At 38.0% G+C, this 18,809-nt stretch overlaps 2 protein-coding genes across 5 annotated transcripts in view; both read left to right on the forward strand.

Annotated features, from left to right (window-relative positions):
* Positions 1–384: 384 nt before the first annotated feature.
* Positions 385–9,725, forward strand: LOC107708359 (bromodomain-containing protein 3-like). 4 transcript variants are annotated; one of them, XM_016512558.1, is made up of 13 exons: positions 385–465; positions 3,082–3,457; positions 3,702–3,839; positions 3,953–4,088; positions 4,188–4,378; positions 4,482–4,853; positions 4,985–5,113; positions 5,218–5,424; positions 5,809–5,877; positions 6,996–7,173; positions 7,283–7,322; positions 7,432–7,715; positions 8,013–9,725. In XM_016512558.1, exons 2-13 carry the CDS (start codon positions 3,257–3,259, stop codon positions 8,117–8,119), a joined length of 2,052 nt encoding a protein of 683 aa, XP_016368044.1. In that variant the 5' UTR covers positions 385–465; positions 3,082–3,256; the 3' UTR covers positions 8,120–9,725. The 4 variants fall into 4 exon arrangements, with proteins under 4 accessions (XP_016368044.1, XP_016368042.1, XP_016368043.1 ...); XM_016512556.1 differs by having other exon boundaries at positions 6,996–7,158; positions 7,250–7,322; XM_016512557.1 differs by having other exon boundaries at positions 6,996–7,155; positions 7,247–7,322.
* A 1,685-nt stretch (positions 9,726–11,410) lies between these two features.
* LOC107708338 (guanine nucleotide exchange factor VAV2-like) overlaps positions 11,411–18,809 on the forward strand; it is a 228,774-nt gene continuing 221,375 nt past the window's right edge. Inside the window, exon 1 of the mRNA XM_016512531.1 lies at positions 11,411–12,618. Within this exon, the coding sequence (XP_016368017.1) occupies positions 12,415–12,618 (204 nt within the window). The 5' untranslated portion in view covers positions 11,411–12,414. The remainder of the gene's footprint in view (positions 12,619–18,809) is intronic.

The following is an 18,809-nucleotide window of genomic DNA, read 5'->3' on the forward strand; positions in this document are numbered from 1 at the left end:
AATGAGCTAGAGGCTTTTAGAAGCTCTTTTATCTTTTATTTACTTGTAAGCAGATCTACCAGATATTTTTGACCGTGTAATTATTATTCCAAAAAACGTAGCTATATCATCACACTATAAACAACAAAGAGGCATCAAAATATATAAATTTTCATTATAGTAAACAGAGACATGTATAAAGAAATGAATAAATAATTCTGATATAATTTGTTCCTGTTAGCAGGAAGTTGACAACAGGCCTGGCTCTGAGTCTGACTCCATATCTAAGATGTAAATTGTGCCTTTTACAGAACCATGGTATACAATTAAATAAAAAAGAACAAATATTGTTTTTTGGGACATAGCGCGCCAATGCGCATGCGCACAACACTCCGTGTACCTCATCTCTGTGCTGCTGCCCAGCCTCCAAGCAAGCGACGAGCCACTGGGATCACCACACGCTAGCCCTTCTTCTGAAGCCCCTGAGTGAGTAATGTGCTACATTTTTATTTAAACAACGCATTTTAACATAGTAATATGGATTTTATGTCAATATTTTAATAGAGTTCGCGTTCAATTAGTGAATCTCACGAGAAGCCGTTAGCAAGTGGCTAGTTGTTTTCAACAAAGCGACAGTACAACAAAGCCTCGCTGAAATAACATGGGCAAATTCACTTGTTTGCCCGCTACGCCGTTATATGCCTCTTTATTTATTTACAATCTCTATTTCTGTATATTACGTTTGGGTGTGAGTGAATTACAGGAACTTGGGAAGGTGTTTAGGCGGTCAGTGTGGATGCTAACTCGGTTAGCCTGCTGCAGCTGCGCGCCATCTTTACGTGAGTGACTGACTGTGTGCTAAAGCTAATCAGCTGCTCAGTTCAGAGCGCCCGCTCTATTTCCCTCCACCACATGCACAAATACAACAGGAGGCATTTATTTTGTAAATATGCTATCTTATGGCTATATTTGTGGTCGGAGGCTAGAGAAATATGAAGGATGTGTTGGAAACAATTCAGTTTGATTAATTGCTCTCATAGTTGTGGTATATGTGTGAAGCAGTTAACTTAGATGAGAAATAATCTAGTGGTGGATATAGCCGTCTAAGTTTAAATACTTTAGCTGTTATGTTTTTTTTTTTATTATTTTGAAAAGAGCTAATTTTATTTGGAAATAATGAGTGGACCTAGTCCGGTGGGGCAGCATGATTGTTTACGCGGTAATTCTGTGACTGCTGCAGTGGTTTCAAACTAAACACATGTGCGCTCATTAAGATTAGCTGATGAAAATGTGTAGTTTAGATATGTAGTTCACACTATTGTCATCACTTATTCATACCCAAGGTGTTCTAAACCCCTATGACTTTTTTTTATTTTTAGAAAAAAGTCTAAGTCACCATTTACTTAAATTGAATCTTTTTTTTGTCTCTATATAATAAGTGAATGGTGACTAAGACTGTCATTCTGCCTGTCTTCCTTTGTATTCTACAAACAACAGTAAGTCATGCAGGCTTGGAACAACAAAAAGATTAAATCACGACAGAATTTTCTTAAGTAAATGCTTTCAGGAAGGATTTGAAAATAGGGTGTTATTTGACATGTCAACAACAGAAACCACTATTGTAGTGTTTCCAGCTCAGAATGAATGCATGTTATTACCTGTGAGCTAATGTATTAATAGCTCCGTTTTTACACATGGGATTGTTTACAAATTGAGACCCAGTTGTTTGTTTTGGGGAGAGTGGTCTGACATGAAAATACCCTATACCCTTATAAATTGGCTCATCCATGCATGTTTCTTTAAAAAAATGTTTAAACTTTTTTTTTTTTTTTTAAATCAAAATGTCATAAGTTGATCTTCCGGTGAATGGACATACTTCACTGTGGTGATGTCGCTTGTTTTTTTTTTCAATCTATAATACAGAGTCTTGTACAATATGGAATCTGTACATGGCATGGCATAGCTGACTCTCTGTTCAGCTTAAAACATGATTGGCTAGACTATGTATTTGCTCAAAGATTGGCTTCCAGAAAACCTGAAAGTGGTTATTTTGATATGTTACAGCCAGTTATGTATTTTACATGTTGTTGTTATTAGTATTATTGGTGTTTATTAGATTGTAATTGTGTTGTTTGGGTGTTTTGACGTGTATTGATGGCATTGTACATTACGGGCTGCAAGGCAATTTTTGGGAGAAGTTCTGACAGTAAAATTTAAATTGAAAATGAGATGTATGCCAGACTTTTCCAGTCATTTATTCTGCTTAAACCCCATCCCTTTCATATAATTGGCTGCAAGCTCACATTCAGATCTGTCTCCAACTAATCACTACCGGCAGCCATATCACCCTGTAGCCCAAGACTGGTTGCCCACTGAAGCTAAGCAGGGCTGAGCCTGGTCAGTACCTGGATTGGAGACCTCCTGGGGAAAAACTAGGTTGCTGCTGGAAGAGGTGTTAGTGAGGCCAGCAGGGGGTGCTCACCCTGTGGTCTGTGTGGGTCCTAACGCCCCAGTATAGTGACGGGGACACTATACTGTCAACAAGCACCGTCCTTCGGATGAGACGTTAAACCGAGGTCCTGACTCTCTGTGGTCATTAAAAATCCCAGGATGTCTTTCGAAAAGAGTAGAGGTGTGACCTCGGCATCCTGGCCAAATTTGCCCATTGGCCTCTGATCATCATGGCCTCCTAATAATCCCCATATCTACTGATTGGCTTCATCACTCTGTCTCCTCTCCACCTATAAGCTGGTGTGTGGTGGGCGTTCTGGCGCACTATGGCTGCCGTCGCATCATCCAGGTGGATGCTGCACACTGGTGGTGGATGAGGAGATCCCCCCTGACAATGTAAAGCGCTTTGAGTGCCTAGAAAAGCGCTATATAAATGTAATGAATTATTATTTTTTTTATTATTATTAATCAACCTGTAGATTTTTTTCTTTTCTGATAATGTTTCACTTGAATGTACCTCAACGCATAAGGTACACAAAAAATGTCGCTGCTCTCAATTCATTGTTACTTCTAAAGTGATTTTAATGCAGTTGCAGTATTGTTTAAACAGCATAATGCTTTTATGACTTATGTAGTGTTTCTTGTTTTTAGGTCAAAGGTCGGGTCCTGCAATGGGATGTGGTCCCTCTCAGATGACTGAAGAGCTTAAAGAGAGAGGAACCGAAAAACATAAAGAGAAAGCACATTGAGAATCAAAAATAAGTCTGCCTGTGCGGAGTAATAAAGATCCCTTCCTCATTAAGCTGTTTTCCCCCTTTTCACCAAAATGTCAACGGTCACTTCAGCAACCCCAGAAGCTCCTGCCATCACCAACCCTCCTCCACCTGAGGCGACCAACCCTACCAAACCTGGCCGCAAGACTAACCAGCTGCAGTACATGCAAAATGTAGTTGTCAAGACACTGTGGAGGCACCAGTTTGCATGGCCTTTCTACCAGCCTGTTGATGCCCTTAAACTTGGTCTTCCGGTGAGTGGATGTGATAGAAAACATTCAATGTAATATACATGAGTTATTTTACAGTCCGTCATTTTGAATAAAATTATTAATGAAATTATTTGTAATTTTACAAATCTAGGTTCTGTTAATTTCGTTTTTTTTTGAGAATGAGAGCTTGTCATTTAGTTGTTCCGGTTTGGTTTTATATTAGTATGTGACGTTGAAGCTTTAGTTTGTTTTAAAGACTTTCTGCCCTTTTTTTTTTGGTGTCCAGGACTATCACACGATCATAAAGAATCCAATGGACATGGGCACCATCAAGAAAAGACTGGAGAATGTGTTCTACTGGAGTGCAAGCGAGTGTATGCAGGATTTCAACACGATGTTCACAAACTGTTATATTTACAACAAGGTATGGATTGGCACAATCTGGTTTAAAACTCAACATGATTACACTGTACATGTTTGGAGGAGAGGCTGCTTTGGCAAATGCAATCCATGTTTATTCCTTGTTGGTTTTCCCAGCCTACAGATGACATTGTGTTGATGGCACAAGCGTTAGAGAAGATCTTCCTTCAGAAGGTGGCCCTGATGCCTCAGGAGGAGGTTGAGCTTCTTCCTCCTGCCCCAAAGGGCAAAGGCCGCAAACCAGCAGGGCCTGGTAAAATATAAATAGTCTGCATGATGAATTGATCATAACATTCTACATTCATGCATTAGCAGAAAACAAATAATTATTTTTCTAATAATATAAATGCAGGTCAGCAGGATGGGGCAGTCTCTTCTGGCTCGCCCACTTCTGTTTTCCCTGGTGCCACCTCACCGAGTTCACAGACAGCAGTCGTATCTCCAGCTCCAGTGCCCACCATCACTCCTAGCTTACCAGCTGTACAGAACACAACCACTGCCGCCGTGATACCTGGCATGCCTCCATCGCAACCCACGATCAAAGTAAGTTGCAGGACCTCTCAGAATATCACTCAATATAAATACACTGACATTGCCTCACCATCGGCTTTGTGTCTCCCCTGTGTGTTTTTTTTTTGTTTCCTAGAAGAAGGGGGTAAAGAGGAAAGCAGACACAACCACCCCTACTACCTCTGCCATCACCGCCAGCAGGAGCCAGTCACCCACCCCTCTTTCAGAAGGCAAACAGGGCAAGATGGCATCCAGGCGAGAGAGCACTGGTCGCCCCATCAAACCCCCTAAAAAGGATTTTGAGGATGGAGAACTAGGCGTACACGGAAGCAAAAAGGGCAGGCTTTCAGAGCAGCTCAAGTACTGCGAGGTCATCCTTAAAGAAATGCTTTCGAAAAAGCATGCTGCATATGCCTGGCCTTTTTACAAGCCTGTCGACGCAGAGGCTCTCGAGCTACATGACTACCATGACATAATCAAACACCCCATGGACTTGAGCACAGTGAAAGTACGTTGAATTTGCACACGAAGTTGTAATGCCCACAAAGTGACAAATTAACGTTTGTTACAAGGAATTGTGGTTCAGCTAGTTATTGAATCTAATCTTTTTATTTATTTATTTTTTTTATTTGCTTGCAGAAAAAAATGGACAGTCGAGAATACCAAGATGCACAGTGTTTTGCTGCAGATGTCAGATTAATGTTCTCAAATTGTTACAAGTACAACCCACCTGATCATGAGGTGGTTGCTATGGCCAGAAAGCTGCAGGTGTGTGTTTTTTTCCCCATCTAATTTGGCAATGTCTTTTAATTTCTTTATTTAAAATATTGAATTGTTTAATGACATTGTGTTTTTTTGTTTTTGTTTCTCAGGATGTGTTTGAAATGCGTTTTGCAAAAATGCCTGATGAGCCAGTGGAGGTGGCCGGGGCAGGCGGTGTAGGCGGGGCCGGTGTGGTCAGTAAGAGTACTGTCAGCAGTGAGAGCAGTGGCGACTCCTCCACCTCTGACAGCTCCGACTCCGAGGAGGAGAGGGCCACCCGGCTCGCCGAGCTGCAGGAACAGGTGGGTGCGGAACAGGTGGGTTTCAAAACAAGGATCAAGTACCCTTAACCTCTCCAGGCTCAGAGATGTTCTCTCAGGCCTCCCGATATGTGTCGGCCCTTCTGATTATCCTTTTCACACCATACCCACATATGACTGCTTCAATCAATGTTCATGCTCTGAAGGACCCGGAGGGGCTTCCACTTAAAATAACCCCTCCTCTTCTTTCACAGCAAGCACCTTTCTGTGTACTTGTACGTAGAGCTGCGTTTTAACCCTCTACCGCAACCAGCTGTATATACTGCTTTGCATTACATCCCAGAATGCCTAAACGTAGATCTAGTAGCATTTTTTTGTGGCTTTGTTTGTCTTATTTGAGCTCTATATCATACTTTCTTCCCTTGACATTTTCTTTACCAGTGTATCTCTTTGGAGCACCCCATTGGTAGCAGACAGGGGATAAAAAACGGGTGCACCAAGAATAATCAGGTGATTTTACTTTTCATTTCCCTGTCCCTGCCTATGAACATTGTGTAATAGCTGTACAGTTGCTTTCATTTTTTGTATTAGATGATCAAGCGTTTGATATGGATAGTGAGATCAGCGGTAGAGGGTTAAAAGCAGCAGAAAAATATTGACTTTGTTGGGTGGTGTTGGGAATCCAGACGTGTATGTTTAGGATGGAAGTGCTGGAAGTTTTGGGAATGAATAGATAAAAGTGTGTGTGTTTGTGGAGCGAGAACTTTGTTCATGTTGGCTTGCTTTGCATTTAGACAAACTCTTGCTAGTTCCAGAAAATAGTGCGAAGCTCTAACTGCCCTTTATCTACATTTATGCCATTAATATGTATTTATAAGGACTGTTTTCATAGCATGAGACACTAGTCTGATGGTATTCTTCTATTCTTACCATGGCTTTGTGGTTAATAGGGGTGTAACGGTCTGGCATTGTCACTGTTTTGGTTTGTTCTGTAAATATCAGTTACGCTGATATGCATCAGAACAGAGATACTGATAATCTGCATTGTAATGCTGTTATTGCCAATATCAGTTTAATTGGTTGTGATTTGTTTTTCATTGAGCCATATTTAGTAAACAGCAGAGGCATTGCTAGGCACAAATGGTTTGTGTAGTTTTTTTAAAATATGTAAATGTAACCATTTTACTTCTAGTTGTAAAGGGCAGAATTGCTTCTAAAACCTTATGTCCTATTCTTGATATTCTTTTCATTGTTTCATTCTGACATGCACTCTATTCTTGGAATCACAGATAATAACAGGCATGAATGATTTTTGGTTGTCCAGTGTTAAGAATTTTGGAAGATACTGTATTTAATAAATAAATAAATAATAATAATAAAAAATAATATAACTAGTTACTATTGTATTAACTTAATTATTATACTATTATTATTATTATTACTGCATTTTAGTAATGGCAGCTGTTTTGCATGTTTTGTTTTATAATTGAATACATTTGTTTCTTTGGCACTGGAAAACCAAACTGTATGAAGTCTTTAGTTCTCTTTGATGATCGAATGTAAATGTCATGTACAATAAGTGATGACTTGGAGCAGATCACTAACACCCCCTTCTTGGCTCTCCCCAGCTGAAAGCTGTCCACGAACAGTTAGCCGCTCTTTCTCAGGCCCCTGTAAGTAAACCAAAGAAAAAGAAAGAGAAGAAAGAAAAAGACAAGAAAAAGAAAGAGAACAAGCACAACAAATCCAAGCCAGAGGAAAAAGGCAAGCCAGGACAGCCACCGAAACCAGCCCAGCAGAAAAAGGGTCCTGCCAGAAAGGCTAACAGCACTGTACCAGGCAACAGGCTTGCTTTTTTTTTTTTTTTTGTCGTGTTTTGCAGGACAGCCACCGAAACCAGCCCAGCAGAAAAAGGGTCCTGCCAGAAAGGCTAACAGCACTGTACCAGGCAACAGGTTTGCTTTTTTTTTTTTTTGTGATGTTCTGGGATTGTTTTATGGATTGAATCTAAAACAGTCAATTAAGGTCTAAAGAGTTTCTGCTGTATGGATGGAACTTTCACAGGCAACCAAAGAAGGGTGGCAGAGGGCCAGGCTACGAGTCTGATGAGGAGATGATGCTCCCCATGACGTACGATGAAAAACGGCAACTGAGCCTCGACATCAACCGACTGCCTGGAGAGAAGTTGGGCAGGGTGGTCCACATCATTCAGTCCAGAGAGCCTTCACTGCGGGATTCCAACCCTGACGAAATCGAAATAGATTTTGAGACGCTCAAACCTTCCACTTTGCGTGAGCTGGAGCGATATGTCAAGTCCTGTTTACAGAAGAAACAGAGGAAACCTCCACGTAAGTGCGCACTCTTGGCCTACACACATAGCTAGATGCCAGACTGCACTGCTGTCACTGTATTTAAGTAATTACCAAAATATGTCAACTTTCTGACTTAATGTTTTGAATTGCTTTCTTCTATTTAAAACTGATAGGGTTTATCAGCATATGAAATGTATTGCTTTTTTATTTTTATTTATTAAATGTATTGCTAATCACCGTGCATTTTGTTCATTTCACAAATGTTTCCTGTTTTTGGTTTGGTATGTAAATGCAGACAATTCTGTAACTGTCTCTCTCTCTCTTTGGTCTCAGAGAAAGGAGGCTCGGGCCCCTCTCGGCTCAGTGGCAGCAGTAGTTCCTCAGACTCGGGCAGCAGCAGCTCCAGTGGTTCCACTTCAGATAGCAGTGACTCCGACTGAACACTTTTACTTTTTTATTTTTTTAAAAAACATTGTATGCAGTCAAGGTTGTTTCCCCTCTGAGACTTTTTATAAGAAAGAGAAAGAAAAGAGACAATAAAAATGCATCATGTCAGATTTTTTTTTTTTCATTTGGAAATGTGAAGAAAATTACAGCTAAAAAGCAAACTAATAAATTGCTTTTTATTTCCACTGACTCTGAAAGGGATGTCCAAACTTAAAACTGCAAGGAGAGGAAGTCTTGAAGCATACTTTACAGTTCAAATTCTCTTCCCTGGTGTCCTGGTAATGTTGTACGTTACCATTGCAAACATAAGCCATCCCATCTCAACAGAGAGAGTGGGAAACGGAAAGCTCACACTCTTTGCTCCAGATTTGACTTCTGTACCAGTCTGTTGTATTTATTGTTGTTTTTTTTATTATTATTTTGTTTATGCTGTGGCCTCATATTTTCCCCATTGGGTACTGTGCCATTATCGATTTATTTCTTCTTTGTATTATTCTCTCATAAACTGTGTGTCAACATTTAGGTAGTCTGGGGAACAAATTGCTTTAATTAGGCATAAAAAGCTCTCGAAATTTAATTTGGCCGTTATTATTATAGCTGTAGCACAATATTAAAACAGAATCATATACTCTTCAGCTAATATATGGTTTAGGAAAATATTTTAATGGGACTCAAGTTGATTTGGTGGTTTTGTACAGATGATTTACAATGACGTGAACATGTGAATCAGTAAGCTGGATCACATGCAGACTTCCTGTCTTATTAAACACCTTGGTCAGCAATAAATATACAGATTTTCAAATAGTCACACCAATGACTGACATTTGTACATCAGATAACTTTAGATAAGGCTAGAAGTGTTGGTGATGTGGGTGTTGACACCTGGAAGCAGTAAATGTCATTTGTATCTTGATCTATACTGCCATGTTATAATAATGCTAATTATGATGCATTTCTTAAAGTTTATTTCAAGTGTTTTGACAATGGTAGTTAAATCACAGAGTCTTCCTCTTCTCACTCTCTTGCAAAATTGATTCATGAATCTAAGTCTACAATAGATCTTATGAATAGTTCCAATCAGTTGGGTTTCAAACAAGTTATTTTGCTTTAATGAAGTTTCCCAGCCATTCCTTCTGTGGATTGCTTTTCTATCCGATATCTCTTAAAATAACTATGCGTTTGATTATTTTCTTAAGTGTTTGTAAGATATTGTAATGTCCTCTCTAATTACTTTTTTAAAGAAAAAAAACAAAACCATTGTAAGTATTGTAAAGGGAACTGATATTGGTTTCATTTTCTGATGCATTTGGTTTATGGACAGGTGTTTTGAAGACTTTTGGGACATAATTGCAGGAACACTTAATTTTGTAATTTGAAAAAGCTAAAATTTATGAGGGACATGTATCTTTCAGACTAATTAAAACACTAATAGACATAGTCAAAACATACTTATTTTAAGGTTAATAATCAAATTTTGCTGTCAGTCTTTGGTTGCACATAACTACAAAGCTTCCCGAAGTCATTTCTGAGTGTCTGATACAAATATTGATCAAGTCCTTTCTGGTTTCTTAAGAATGATTTATTTTAGAGATGGGCTGGAAAAAAAGAAAAAGTATATGACTATATAGATAAATTATATATATAAATATACAACTTAATTTCATTTTAGGCCCTGATTTGAAAAAGTTCCTTTTATATTTAAAACAAAAATTGTACTTTTTATTTTGACATGCATGCTGATTTATTGTATTTTTCTTAAAAAAAAAAACAAAAAAACATTTTGAGCTGTTTATAGTAATACTGTAAATGTCAGTCATGGAAACAACAAAATCAAGAATACAGTGTGAGTAGATTTAGGCTTGTTTATTGCGATACGGGCCAGAGGGTTGGGTCGGAGGCATTGGTAGAGGCTAACATTTGATGTATTTGCCTACCTGGAATGTCTTGTACACCGGGTACATTTTTTTTTTCATAAAATAAATGACAAATTGCCTTTTATTTTGTGTTTACTTTCAATTTTTTGCTCTTGTTTTATGTGGACATGCCGCCTTCTGCAGTTTACCATAAAAATATTTTTATTCATAGCTCATCATTTGATTAGTTCTAATATAGAACAGAACATAAGAATGGTAATGAACTTCATGGATATTCTGATATTTGGTAAAAACTAGTCAAATCTTTCTATGACAGGTGTCATCGTGTGAGTATGACCACCGAAATACCACCACTGACCACTAGATGGTAACAGTGTCCCATTTCTGCTAGAGTTGATGTCTGGTATGATTGCTAGTTTTGATGTTACAAATGATTACAATAATCCTCCAAAAAAATTATTAAAAAAGAATAACTACAGTGTTAGAGTCTTCTGTCCTTTGGGTGTTATATAACCCCAGATGGATGTCACATACATTTCAGTTTCTGTAAGGAGATTTCACCAACTCAAAATGCTGATACTGATTAATAGGGAATAACAGAAGTGATACTGTCCCAATCATTTATTCAGTTAAACATGTATACTGTACATCCTTAGGGTTTATAATAACACTTTCTGAGGGGAGGAACATGTGACCTTTTGCTACTGTGTTTAGAATATGGTCCCCACTAACACAATACTACAGAGGCCAAGATGGATCAATGCTTTGAGTCTTGTGACAGCTACTCACATCTGTCTCAAAAAGCCATCTTTCATCCTAAATGTGCTTTAACCAGTTTTCATATTGGTCCCAGGACAAAATAGTCACACTACAGCAAATTTTCCATCAAGACAAGCAAAACATACGTCTCATCTATGTAAATACTTTTACTGAGGTGAATTGAGGGTCCCCGCAAAAATGGAGTGAGATTTTTAGTGAGATTTTTACTATGTTACAGGAATAAAAAGTGGAAGTGTATTTGGGTTGCACATGTGCTCTATAAATTACATGGCACACATATTAAGCTGATCAAGGCTATATTACATGATTGAAGGCTCCCAGGAAATCTTATCAAACCTATTCATATAAAAAGCAGTCTGGATTACATAGCAATAACAAAAATAATATGTAAATCATTACAGTTGTAGATCATTTAATTATAATTTAATATTTTAAACAGTTTAATCCAAAACTGTCCGTGTATTTTTGAATGTTCAGTCAGCCAGTCATTTTTACCGTCATGTAAAAAACATTGGAAAACATTTGACATTTTCCTCACATGTTCGTATTTACTGTGATGTCTCCAGAATTTCCTAAATAATAATAATACCAAAAAAAAGGCTTTCTGGTATTTTAGTGAGACCGACCCTCTCCTCCTCCTCACACGTGGACGAGCGCGACCGGAACCCAGATACGATTGCGATCTCTCCGCCGCGCGCCCATTCTCCCGCTCCGCGCGCGCTCACGCTTGCTCGCACTCACGGCTCACGCGAGCGGAGAAATCAAAACACTCAAACCATCTAGCGTTACACGGAGATGAACTGAGAAACAACCGAGAAACCTTCGCGATTCAAGGCACGACTGTCCAGCACCAAGACCTCGCGGCGTTTCTCTTTCTGTGGAAGCGAAAGGAGCGGGACGATCGACAGTTTTCGCGTTAAATACGCCAGAGTTTGTGCGTTTCACTGAACGCTGTGATATTTCCCTCAAGAAGTTTTTAAAACAAGTTTGGACCGGATTCTATTTGGAGTTGGACGTTATTTAACGTTAGTTCACATCCCGCCTTGGTGCGCGAGCGCTTGTGAGGAGCTTTCTACTGAAGACTACAAAACATGGATTTATTCTTTATTTTAAGCGTAAAACTTTGATAAACCGTCCGAAATTGCGTGTAACGGCTGCTTTGCAGTCTTTTCCAGCATTTATTGTTAAGGAACATATCTATTGTAGTCTTGAGAGACACATTTTTTGCTGTGACAGGACGCGTTTACAGAGCCAAATATGTCAGTCCATGATGAAGAAGAGGAAACTCATCTTATTCTCTGAAGGGAAACATATCTAAATCATATTTTAACATCATACTGTTCGATATTTCTTCGAGTTCTCCTTTAATTTAGCTTACTAATTTGATTATTTCGTTGTACAAAGTCCTGTATAGCTCTGTAGTGGATAGTACTCAGCTGGATTTAATTCGTTAAAAAAGTTAAGCGTATATCCTTGTGAAGATCGTTCTCACGCAATTGACCTTAGGCACTTTAGTGCCCTTTGGACTAAAGAGGAACTGGGATAATTTCACATCAGCATTATCTTGGTACGTGCGCCAGGCTGCCAGACATATAGTTTTATTTTTGCCAGTATTCTACATCATTTCTGTCAATATGGAGGAGTGGAGACAGTGCGGTCGCTGGTTGATAGACTGTAAGGTTTTGCCCCCCAACCACCGGGTCGTTTGGCCCTCAGCGGTGGTGTTTGACCTGGCCCAGGCGCTTAGAGATGGGGTGCTCCTGTGCCAGATGCTGCACAATCTGTCTCCTGGATCCGTGGACCTAAAGCAGATCAACTTCCGGCCTCAGATGTCACAGGTAAGTTAATGTTCACGACTGTGCTTTTTAATGGCTGTATTTTAATGCTTGTCACATATGCAGGAATGATTGATGATAGTATTGACAGCCGGAGAATATGCAGTGTTGTTCTAATAGGTTGCCACTCTAAATGTATCAACAGGGGTCGTTGTCGAGCATTAATGGCTGAGCAATTACAAATAGAACTGTCACAATCGATTAATAGAAAATGTTACCTGATCTAAACCTTTTGATGTTTTAGAGAGTCATTCTCATTGTTTAAGATGTTGAAATCTTTCTCTTGAAATCTTAAGTATCATTTTAGGGCCTCACAAACAGCAAGCAGTTGAATGCAAAGCACACACAGGTGTCTTTTAAACTTTCCTTTGATAAAAGCATGTAAGTATTTATTGCTGAACATCCTTTGTATCACTGTACATACTGCATATAAGTTTGATCATCTGAAAGTAAGTATATGAGGCTGTGCAGGGTTTAAAGGTGAATGTTAAGAAAGGGCCAAGGCTCTTATCTCTGTAAACATAAACCAGGAAAAGCAAGTTCTTTGTGGGTTTCAGGAATGTGGATTTCAGCCAGTGCTCTTTCCAAGGAATGTGTGGCAAAGGCAGTTCCTACCCGTAAATATGACGTGGCTGAGAAGCATGATGTAGCCATTTGTAAGTGTTTACTGTTTTGAGAGGTTTTAAACACACGTCTCACTGTCTCCCACCCCCTCTGCATGTCTTGTCAGTATTGAATTGGGTTTCTGTCCAGAAATTAAACCCTTATGTCATGTAGTCTACATAACTGTGCTGTGTAGATTGAAATTTGCATTGGTGTCTTCTTTTAAAAACATGTAAATATGAAGATAAACATTTATCCTTATTTTGTACATTAGTTTTTGCTTCTAAATCTTTAGCATCATGGTCCTTCAGCTTTTAAATTACTGCAGTGATTTGCAGATTTATGGGTAGTTGACATATTTTTGAAAGTTTGACGGAAATGTATGCAGTATGACAGGAAATGTGACATGTCATGCAGTATGACAAGTTATACTTGGTTTAAAACTCTTTTAAACCTCATATTGCAAATGATTTTATAAATAATTTAAGCTGTTTTTTTTTTTTTTTACTTCTGCTTTATAGTGCTTGTCTGTAGGGCTGCAGTTTGGCCCGAAAATTGTGTGATTGTCTGTGTCTGTATAGTAATAATAATAATAATATTAAGAATAATAATGATAATTATTATTACTTTTTTTGATAGAATGTTAATATTATGATCATTTTATTTATAATTTTGTTACTAATTTAATTTATGGGCTCTTATCATAAAAAAGGTTGGGAGATGGATGTTATATTTGACTTAAACTCAGAGTAGATGCAGAGATGAGTTTGCCGGGAGTAGCATTTGCTGTGAGTCGCTCTGAGACACTGAAAACACCAGATCATGAGCTGATCGCAAATGAACACAGTGCTGCGCTTCACTCTGAAACATGCAGCACATATATTTAATTAAATTATAGCCTTTGTGATTTGATAATTACACTAAGGGGTCATTCACACAGAACATGTTTTTGATTTGAAAAGAGCAAGACACGTGCAGTGGAATGGGGGGAAGAAAGCAAGCTTTCGAAACACATTTGAACTTTCATGTGCGAGAACTGTAAATGACACAAGACTAGTGCAATGGACAAATGCATCCATCTAGCATGTATTTACATAGAAAAACAATGTAAAAGTAGCACAGTGGAATGGAAAAATGCGTTATTTTTGAAAAGCCATATCACGATTTTGGTTTTATTTTGGTTATTTGTGCAGCCCTAGGGATGTTTAAAATGGTGATTTAAATGGTGAACGGTTACAGGACTCCTATACACTCATCCCTTACAGATTATTATAAATTGTGACCTAAAATCTTAATGTTGATTTAAAAAAGTTGATGCACACAGCCCCTTTGCAGATACAAACCTTTCTTTTCACAGCAAACTTGGACCACATATATGTTCAGTAAAAACATAAAGAGTTTTATGGCCTTCTTTTACTGACCATGGCGTGATTTATACCTGTACAGATGTTGTCATATGACTGTATAGCTGTTTCACTCAGCACTTGTAGGCTTTTGTTTTAGCTGTTATTTCTGAGGCAGTCATAGGCAATGTTCCCTCTAATTTTTTGTTCTTGCTGAGCCAAACTTTTCTCTATTGGGCGGACATTTCAGCCACCTGAGCAAAAACATTCTAAAAAAACGTGAACATGAATTCTTCTATAGTTATCTAAACATCCCTATGAAGTACAGTTTGCACAATACTCCTGTGTGTGACTGTAAATGTCTCTGAGTTTTGTTACCGTTCTGTGCCCATCATCCGCTATTTCCAGCACTTAATCAAGCCACTCTTCTTTAATACATGATGACGTTTTATTTCACATGTCATTGCGTTTGTGCTGGCTCTCGATTTGAGCCATTTCGTCTGCAACCATTAAAATATTCGGTTTCTACAGCGACTCATTTGGCGCACATCATTCTCTTTCTATGAAACCTGCAAACCGCATTCACCGGTTCTAACTCTATAGCGATATCAACTCTATAGCGATATCAACTCTATAGCGATATCAACTCTATAGCGGTTTACCCGAGCATTCCAATTCATTCGCTTTCGCCAATGGCTTTCACAACTCATTTATGCGTGTGCATGGCACATTATTTCTTCTGCGCGGCTGCGGTGGAAGAAGTGTGCGGCCGCGCGCGCAGCTTAGAGCGAAGATTGGTCATAGGGACCTTTGATCCTCCCACAACAGTAGCTTCCTCAGCATGGAAGGGTTTTGTGTGGTATTATGCTGTGACAAATTGGTTGAAAGGGAGATCTGGCAGCACAATGGAAGCTGTGATTTATACGCAGCAAAGGTCACTGTGTGCTTTGATACACAGTGGTTGTTAATTTACTACCTCCATTAAATCAGGATGAAGTGATTATGTGGGCTGTTTGTGGTGGATGTTCATCGATACTGAACTTTCTGTTCTGCATGCTTCACATGTTCCTCGTTTTAGTCCAGTAGGCCTTTTTAATAATCACATTCTTGTGATCGAGCCTGCTGATTGGCTGTCACTTATAACACCTATTATACCGGTAAAGTCTGGATGGACAACTTCAGGTGTTAGTTAACAGACAAGTGTTTCCGAAAATAATTTTAGTGAGCAAACACTTAGGCTTTGTACATGCAAAGAATGTTGTAATAATGAATAAGTCAAAGCCCACTTGGCAGTACTGTTGGTATCAGCCACACAGAGAGATGCTTTTCCTCTCTCTCAGATAATAATTGCTTACATCACATGTCCATAAATGCTTTATTTGTCTGTGGAGTGCAAGGGATTTGCTCCCTTTTCAGTGGAACAAAGTACTCTTCAAATCAGTGCTTGTGTATAGTGGTCGACCGATATTGCACCTGCACACTTCACAAGATCTCACAACTGGATTCGACTAAGTATGCAAGATTTGTGAAATTAACCATTCAAAGTAGGGCTGAACGATTAATTGCATTTGCGATAATATCGCGATATGAAATAACGCGATTTTTCAATCGCAGAGGCTGCGATTACACGGTCACGTGACACGTTAGACAGACTTCTATCCGTATTAGACAGAACTGTTAACAACGACGGCAAACAAGAGGGAGAATGTGAGCACTGTGCCGTCAAAATAAAAGTCCTCAAACGCATCGGCCAAACAGAAAAACTTATCGTCCGATGCCGATATTTGAAGGCCGATATATCGGTTGACCACTACTTGTGTATTTCGAGAAGATGAATTCTGGTGTCTGACCGAAAGCTTGTTTTAATAGATTAGCTCACCTAAAAATGAAAATGCTGTCATAATTTTTTTACCATTCATATTGTTCCAAACATGTATGCTGTTTTTTTTTTTTTTTTTTGCAGAATCCCAGAAAAATTGTTATAAAATTGTTAATAAAATAATAGTCCATATTATGCTAAATTTCATGCTGAAGCTATATGTGAGAACAAGCTATTGTGTGAGAGACAGACCCTAGTCACATCTAACTCAAACTCCAACTTCCAAAATAGCATGTCACATTCAATTATTACACACCCGTTACCCGTTTGGCCTTCAATGACAGTGATTTCAATGACAGCGCATAATCACTATAAACAGTCGCTGTATGGAAAGAGTAGGGCTGGACGATATGGCCAAAATGTATATCACAATATATTTCTTAATTTCGGTCGATACGATATAATTCCGATATCTATATGAACACTATAAAACAAAAAGCCTCATAAAAATTGCCAAGAACAACCACAACCAGATGTCTGTACCTACAAACTTCTGAAAAATTAATTTTCCAAGTTTATGAAACCTCCTCCTATAAAACTATATAATATTTAAGAAAAAAAAGCAGCACAAATAAATTAATGTTTACCTTATATCAAACTATAGGCTGACATACACTACCAGTCAAAAGTTTCTGAACAGTAAGATTTTTAATGTTTTTTTAAAGAATTCTCTTCTGCTCACCAAGCCTGCAGTTATTTGATCCAAAATACAGCAAAAACAGTAACATTTTGAAATATTTTTACTATTTAAAATAACTGTTTTCTATTTGAAAATATTTTAAAATGTGATTTATTCCTGTGATTTCCAAGCTGAATTTTTAGCATCATTACTTCAGTCACATGATCCTTTAGAAATCATTCTAATATTCTGATTTGCTACTCAAAAAACATTTATTATTATGATGTTGAAAACAGCCTCACATCTTTTCAGAATTCAAACAAACCACCGACTCTGGGAGGGTCCCTGGTGTGGGCCTTTAAGGTCGGAGAAGATCCCCGCCTCTCAAGATGGGCTTGTCCAATGAGAAAGGCCGGTATCCCAAGTGGGAGTTTTGAGATACTGGGGAGTTTTATGACCCTTTGTGTGATAGCATGGTAATTTGCATATGGAACTTGAATCGAAATTACTAAAGATTCTCAGGACACTAATATATTGCCTATGTACCAACATATAATATACACTCTCGTTTCGATCATCAGAAGACTAATTCATAGATACTAAACATGGTAGGATTACATATAGGTAAGATGACAGGAATGAGTGTTTCCATCATAAGCCTGCATAAAACAGTATAAAATCTCAAAGACAACATACACAATGACCTGAAGGATATGTGTGTTCATTCAAAGAAAGGTTTTCCTATGAATTAATTAGTAGAAAAGTCCATTTCTACTGTGCATTGTGCCTCTTGCTATGGAACATGCAGTGATTTTCCCTACTTACATTCCATTAGGTCGTAAATGTATCTGGTCTAGCAAAGGTGCCGTGGTTGCCATGGGGACCAGGGTGGGCCTGGTGTCGTTGCAGACATCCTGGCACCCAGTTTATTGGGTGAGGGGACTGTGACGATTTGTTAATCTAATGAATAACTGATTTGTTAAATCAAATGAAAAATTGTGTGTTTGATTGGTCCAGACGCTACATAACATTATAATCTTTTTGATCAATTTAAAGCATCCTTGCTAAATAAAAGTATTATAAATAAAATACAATTGCAGCGCTAAATAAAATTTCTATAATTTCTTCCCCCTCCCCCCCAAAAAATAAAAAAATAAATAAATTATACTGACTCCAAGCTTTTGAATGGAATAGTGTATAATGTTATAAAAGCTTTTTATTTCAGATAAATGCTGATCTTTGGATCTTTCTATTCATCAAAGAATCCTGAAAAAAAAAAATTCTCAACTGTTTTAAATATTAATAATAATAAATTAATAATAATCAGCAAATCAGTATATTAGAATGATTTCTGAAGATTTTAAATAACTGCTTTCAAATAGAAAGCAGTTATTTTAAATAGTAAAAATAATTCAAAATGTTACTGTTTTTGCTGTACTTTGGATCAAAGAAATGCAGGCTTGGTGAGCAGAAGAGAATTCTTTAAAATTAAAAATCTTACTGTTAAGTATGTCAGCCTGTAGTTTGATATAAGGTGAACATTAATTTATTTGTGCTGGGGTTTTTTTTCTTAAATATTATATAGTGTTTTAGGAGGAGGTTTCATAGACTTGGAAAATTCATTTTTCAGAAGTTCGTAGGTACAGATATCTGTTGTGGGTGTTCTTGGCAGTTTTTATGAGGCTTTTTTAAATAGTGTTCATATCGATATCGGAATTATATCGTATCGACCGAAATTAAGAAATATATC

Source organism: Sinocyclocheilus rhinocerous, unplaced genomic scaffold (genome assembly GCF_001515625.1).
Source record: "Sinocyclocheilus rhinocerous isolate Xijiao unplaced genomic scaffold, SAMN03320098_v1.1 scaffold1136, whole genome shotgun sequence".
In the NCBI taxonomy this organism is placed as follows: Eukaryota; Metazoa; Chordata; class Actinopteri; order Cypriniformes; family Cyprinidae; genus Sinocyclocheilus; species Sinocyclocheilus rhinocerous.

Bases quoted from the DNA above. Each gene is read 5' to 3' on its own strand.
- LOC107708359 (XM_016512556.1), top strand. From the start codon at position 3,257: ATGTCAACGGTCACTTCAGCAACCCCAGAAGCTCCTGCCATCACCAAC. The intron at 4,854-4,984 runs GTACGTTGAATT...ATTTGCTTGCAG, and splicing joins TGGACTTGAGCACAGTGAAA to AAAAAAATGGACAGTCGAGA. The intron at 5,878-6,995 runs GTGATTTTACTT...GGCTCTCCCCAG, and splicing joins GGTGCACCAAGAATAATCAG to CTGAAAGCTGTCCACGAACA.